General features: G+C 31.7%; 1 protein-coding gene across 1 annotated transcript; it reads left to right on the forward strand.

The window, feature by feature from the left end:
* Nucleotides 1-792: 792 nt before the first annotated feature.
* On the forward strand, nt 793-5,667 carry LOC107848276 (patatin-07; the record flags this gene model as incomplete). Its single annotated transcript, XM_047405463.1, is given in 5 exon segments — nt 793-1,053; nt 1,184-1,365; nt 3,549-3,711; nt 3,872-4,033; nt 5,356-5,667. Coding segments are annotated over 5 exon segments (1,068 nt in total), but the record flags the coding sequence as incomplete, so codon positions are not given.
* Between the last annotated feature and the right edge of the window lie 757 nt (nt 5,668-6,424).

Here is a 6,424-nt window from a genome sequence, read left to right on the forward strand (position 1 = left end):
TCATTATAAATAGGGGTGGGCGTTCGGTTGGTTCGGTCTGATTGTTTAATATCGGTTCGATTTATCGGTTTTTGGATTGACAAAAATGACAACCATAACCAAATCAAAATAAAATTGATTTGGTTCAATTTCTTCAAATTCGGTTCCGTTATTTCGGATTTTTATTTCAATTTGAAATATTAAAATAGAGAGCGGAGAGCCTCTCTTTTTCATAACTGAGCATTTAAAATTAATGATTTTTTTTAAGAAAAATAATTTTTTTCAAATCTATTTTTCATTCCCAAATATAAATAACTATAAGTAACTCAATATGAATGAAACGAAATAAAATTATCATAAGCTTAACATAATAGATAACGTCATTGATCATTATATATAAATTTCCATAAATAGTCCTGTCCACAAAACAAACACAAAACTCATAAATTTCTCGTGAATTGCTTAGTGAATGGTAATATGTTTACTGTTTAGGGATTTAGGCGCGGAATTTGGATTACTACAATGTATATATAATTAATATAATTATATTGATAATATATATTATTTTATATATATAATAAATTAATAATACATATATATATATTATAATATTATTTATAAAATTTCGGTTTTCGGCTTTTCAGTTTAATCGAATTTTTTTTTAAGAAAACCGAAAACCGAACCGTTTAACCGAAATTTAAAAATTAAAAATCGAAACCAATCCGAAAAATCGAAAATCGAAATCAAAATTAAATTTCGATTCGGTTTTTTGATTTTTTCGATATTTATGCCCACCCCTAATTATAAATACCATGCTATTGTTAGATGCTCAAGGCACCAAGAAAATCTTTGACACTTGAGATATTAGTGTTTTTTTTTTTTGGAAAGAAAAGCTATAAATTTGCAATGGCAACTACTAGATTTTTTATAATTTTAATTTTTATGATATTCACAACTACTGGATCAGCATCCTCTGGGTTGGACGAAATGGTGACTGTTCTTAGCATTGATGGAGGAGGCATTAAAGGAATTATTCCGGCTACTATTCTTGCTTTTCTTGAAGGCGAACTTCAGGTAGCGTAAATACGTAAACAAACAATTAGACTTAAACTCAACTGATAAGTACAAACACGTATGAATGCAGGCATATATGTTAGTATATATATCTATATGATTAATGGATCGTTTTTTTTTTTTGAGTCAGGAATTGGACCACAATAAAGATGCAAGAATTGCAGATTACTTCGACGTAATTGGAGGAATAAGTACAGGAGGCTTATTGACTACTATGATAACTGCTCCAAATGAAAATAATCGTCCCTTATTTGCTGCCAAAGATATTACACCGTTTTACTTTGAAAATGGACCTAACATTTTTCCACCTGGGTATATATTACTTTTATATATTTTTAATAATTTTATTTTAAGTTTAAATGGTGTACACTTACATGAGGTTATTTGGTAGGTAGACTAAATTATTGTGGGATAATAACAAATGGATTAATTTATACCATATGGGAGACTGTGTAAAATAATCTTATGTTGAATGGAATAAAATGAGATATTTGAAAATTGTAATGTTTGACCATAAGAACTTCAAATACATTTTGAAATGGCCAAATTCATCGGTGGCCCTCTAAACTTGACACGATATTTCACTTAGACACCTCAAGTGAACGATGTTCATTTTTGGCACATCAAGCAGCTATAAGTGTGTCATTTTGCCACTTTTCGCTGACATGGCAAAGAAAGTGTATTACACTCTCTATAGGCGCGTGAATAATAAAATTTAGCCAATTTTTAATTTTTTTGTCCTCTTCTTCTTCTCAATTACTCCAACCATTTTTCATATTTTTTCACCATTTTTTCACCTTTGCATAAACCTTAAACTCAAATAAGTTCTTCAAATCTCTCAATATAGTTGTAGTCCCTCTCTCCCAACACTATTATTTCTTAATTTTTTGATTAAAAAAAATCATCTTTTCAGCATAAAAGAAAAAATTATAGACTCAAAATTATTTTTTTTGGTCATCAATGGCAAATTCATTGACAATCAGTGTTGATCACCAATGGCAGGCGAATTCATTGAAAATTATTTTTATTGAAAATTATTCACCGACGCCTCCATGATGAATTATTGTTGCAGAAAATTTCAATCACAGACCCCATTTATGAATATTTTGGTTGTTGCAGTGATGAATTATTGCAGTGTTGTATTTTGAACAAAGTAAAAGAGAAAAGCAATGAAATTTCGCTATTGCAATCACGATTACTTATGACCATTATTGTTATGGAAGAAATTTTAAAGACATTCTTTAGAGATGAAAATTGAAGAACATGATCGAGGAAGTGGAGGGGGGAGGGCTGCGTTGCTGCAACATTAGTTTGTGGGGAAGAGGGTTGCTCCAACAACCTTGGGGCGGTAGTGGAGTGGCAGCAAACTTGTGGTGATGGTGGGGTGGAGGTACTTGGAGAAGATGATGGGGGGGGGGGGGGAAGGTTATTTATTTATTGATTTTTTACTTAAAATTAAAGTTAATTATTTAAAAATTATTTTTTTTAAATTATAATTTATTTAAAATTATTATTTTAAACAAGAACGCCACATGTCTTTTTTTAATTGGTGGTATGACATGTCAGCAAACGTGTGTATTACACACTCTTTATAAAATCAGTTGATCGTAAAAAAGTGTCAAAATGACACAGTTAATAGATGGTTGAGGTGTCAAAAATGAATATCGTCCACTTGAGATGCCTAAGTGAAAGATCATGCCAAATTCAGGGGGCTGGCGATAGGTTTGACCATTTGAAATTGTATTTGAAAAAAAAGTGAAAACAAGTTTGTTTTCACTTTTTTCACTTTTACTTCTCCTAAAAAAAGTCAAAAACAACTCCAATTTATATTAATAGTCAAACACAACTTTAAACTCCAACTTCAATTTCAATTCAAAAAAAATTAATTAATTTTCATGATCAAACACCTACTAAATCCTATTTTGTCAAACATATTTTTTCTCAAAAGTGCTTATTTTTTAAAATTGAGGTATACTGTTTGGAAAGTTTATAAAAGAAAATAAGTGTTTTTGAGAAGTAAAAAAGTTATTTTTCGTAAGCTAAAAAAGTAGTTTTTCCCTAAAAGCAATTTTGAGAAAAATATATACTTAAAAATAGTTTTAAAAGTTTGGTTAAAATTTAATTGTTGTTCAAAAGTATTTTATAAATTTATTGGTCAAACACAAAATATTTCTAACCAAATTAATTTTTTCAAAAATAATTTTAAAAAATACACTTCTTAAAATAAATTGATTTTAGAAGCTTGACAAACATGATATAAGTTTGGTACTAAATTTATATCATATTTAATTTATGATATAAATTAATCCCATGTTAAATTTATCATTAATTAAATATAGTATAAATTTAATACCAAATTTAAGCATGAGATATCACACCTTAAAATTTAAGGTAACTACTTACAATATGCAGTTGGTAGTGAAAAACCGCTAGTTGAATACCTTTCATCCAAAAATGATGAAAAATATTTTGACTTTGCCACTGCATGCATACAGTGCCTGGCCTCCAATTTTGGGCCCAAAATATGATGGAATATATTTTCACCAAATTCTTCAAGAAGTGCTGGGAGAAACTCGTTTGCATCAGGCTTTGACAGAAGTCGCCATCGCATCCTTTGACATCAAGACCCTTCAGCCAGTAATATTCACTAAGGCAGCAGTAAGTCTTTCATTCATCGTGAATTAAAAATATGTTAAGTATATCAAAATATCCTTTAAATTTTTGATATTAAACATATCATCCTTTTCAAAACAAACTTAACTGTTAAAGTCATTGACTAATTAGATTTTCTTTTATTTTTTCTCAAAAACAAATGCAGTTAGCAAAGTCTCCTCAATTGGATGCTAAGATGTCAGACATTTGTTATTCCACTGCGGCAGCTCCTACTTATTTTCCTCCTTATAACTTTACGACTGTTGATGCTAATGGAAAGCAGTATCAATTCAACATGGTTGATGGTGCTGTTACAGCTGCCAGTCCGGTACCATTTATTTTGAATATGTATTTCTTTTTACTTTTTGTTTGAACATCACTTATTTCGAGCGTCTAATTTAAAGACTAGCTATGTATTAATTAAGCGTTATTAGTGTTGGGTTCAATATGTATGAAAAAGTGTGAATGAAAAATGAAGGAAAAAATAGTGGAGAGAAAGAAAGACACTAAAATGAAAAATGTACTCTTTTAAGGGAAAGTTCACTAATTCTCCTACATTGGTGGGAGAAGGGAACTTTGACGTATTTATAATAAAAAACACTTACTCCACATGGATAGTGAGGCCAGAACAAGGTGGTGCCTTGCGCCGTCGTCATCGTCGCTCGCTCGGCCTCGGCCTCAGAAGCCTCAGCCCCGGATACAAAGTTTATTTGACAGAAAAAAACCGCAACAAATCTTTTTTTTTCTGTGTTTTGATCCTCCTCCATCTATATGCATGCAGTGGCAAACACTGTTTCGAAATGCAGAGCAGAAACGAATTGATGCTTCGGAAGGGATGCAATCCTTCAATGAAATGACACACTGATTCATGAAATGGCATGCCAGTTCGAAAAAGATGCACTCTTTGGATGAATAAACATGATTTTTCAGAAAGGTTACACATTTAAGTGAACCATTGTCACCTTTCAGAAAGGCACCTGATGGCTATAAAAACTTGCTTTCATTCACTAAGTTTTGGTACAAAAAAAAAAAATTCTGAATATACAAACGCTTCTTGTCTTCAAAAACATTCTATGTGATCAATCAAATCGTTGAGTGAGTTCGTTGAATCTAACAATTTGAGGTACCGCTATTGTTCGGATTGAAGGCCATTTTATCCTGGGAGGAAGATTTCATAACCTCGGGTACAGTAAGGGGAATTATTCCTTAAGGACGTATTCCGTGAAGTCGGAGGACTTGGTCTTAAAATTTTGTTTCATCTCTTTTCTGAAATTTAACATACTTCTTGGATAAATTATTTATAATTTGTGTTGAAGGTGTTAAGGAACTTCATAAGTGTTCTTGTTTACCCATGAACTTGTGTTGAAATTGCTGTTGTATTTATACAAATTCTTATACCCGAAACATTGAAAACAACAATTAATTATTATACTCTTTTGTAAGTATATCTTTCAATTTTTCCGGTGCGTGCCTTCACTTTTTTGTGTTTGCAATATCTCAGATGGCATGCAGCACTAAAGACAAATATAAGTCAAAAGTGTTTTACCCAAATTTGAGTATTCCCTATTATAAAACATTTTTTCTTGAAAATTGAGATGCTCCTTGGATATCTCAGCGTGAAATAATTAATTAATTCATATGCGTTGACAGGCTGTAGTAGCCGTTACCGCAGCAGTGAGACGTGCGACGGAAGGGGATCCAGCATACCGCTCTATTAAGTCATTGAACTTCAAAAATATTTTGGTCATCTCATTAGGAACAGGTGATAGTACAGATATTGATACTCCAGAATCATACACAGCAGAAGAGGCAGCTAAATGGGGTGCTTTTGACTGGCTATGGCATAACAATACCAGCCCTTTACTTAAAGGGATAGTTTCAGCAAGTTCATATATGGGTGATTATTACTTGGCCACTATCTTTCAGGCTCTTGATTCAGAAAAGAATTACCTCAGGGTTCAAGTAAGGCCATCTCCTTCAACAAATTAGTAATTATTTTTATGTATCATACTTTCTTTATATTTGAAGGGGAGCTTTGGGGTAACTGAAAAAGTGTCATATGACCAAGAGGTCTCAGGTTCAAGTTGTGGAAACAGTTTCTTGTAGAAATGTGGGGTACAATTGCGTATAATAAACCCTTGTAGTTCGATCCTTCTTGGACCCCGTGCATAACAAGAGTTTTAGTGCACCGGTTGCTCTTTTATACTTTCTTTATATTTGTCATTCAGGATAATGATTGAATAAACATTTAAACGTCAAGGGCTAACAAGTTATAGTGACCAAATACTTGTAATAATCACTAGATTGCTTGTTACAAAGTATGCGATTAACAATACCAGATATGAAAATCAGATAGGTTATAAGTGAAATAGGTAATAGAGGGAATTTTATTTTAAATCTTAAGTACTGTAACGTGTATATCAAGCCCTTTATAATGATCACTATTTATATGTCAAAGATGTTGCATACGTGGACATGTAATTTCTGGATGAATTACGAATTTTCCGGTCAGTTATTGGATGAAGCTTATCCCGACTGGTCTCATATTGATTACGATAGGGTGAAGCGGATTATCACTGTTTTTAGTAGCTATATCATGACATTTTCCCTTTATATATATAATTAAAACACCATTTTAGTAGTTATATTTTTGTTGTATAGTATAAGCATCCAAAAAAAAAAGTTAGGTTTAGACTTCGGCCTCAACAATTTACTCATG

Source organism: Capsicum annuum, unplaced genomic scaffold, assembly GCF_002878395.1.
Source record: "Capsicum annuum cultivar UCD-10X-F1 unplaced genomic scaffold, UCD10Xv1.1 ctg78761, whole genome shotgun sequence".
NCBI classification, from domain to species: domain Eukaryota; kingdom Viridiplantae; phylum Streptophyta; class Magnoliopsida; order Solanales; family Solanaceae; genus Capsicum; species Capsicum annuum.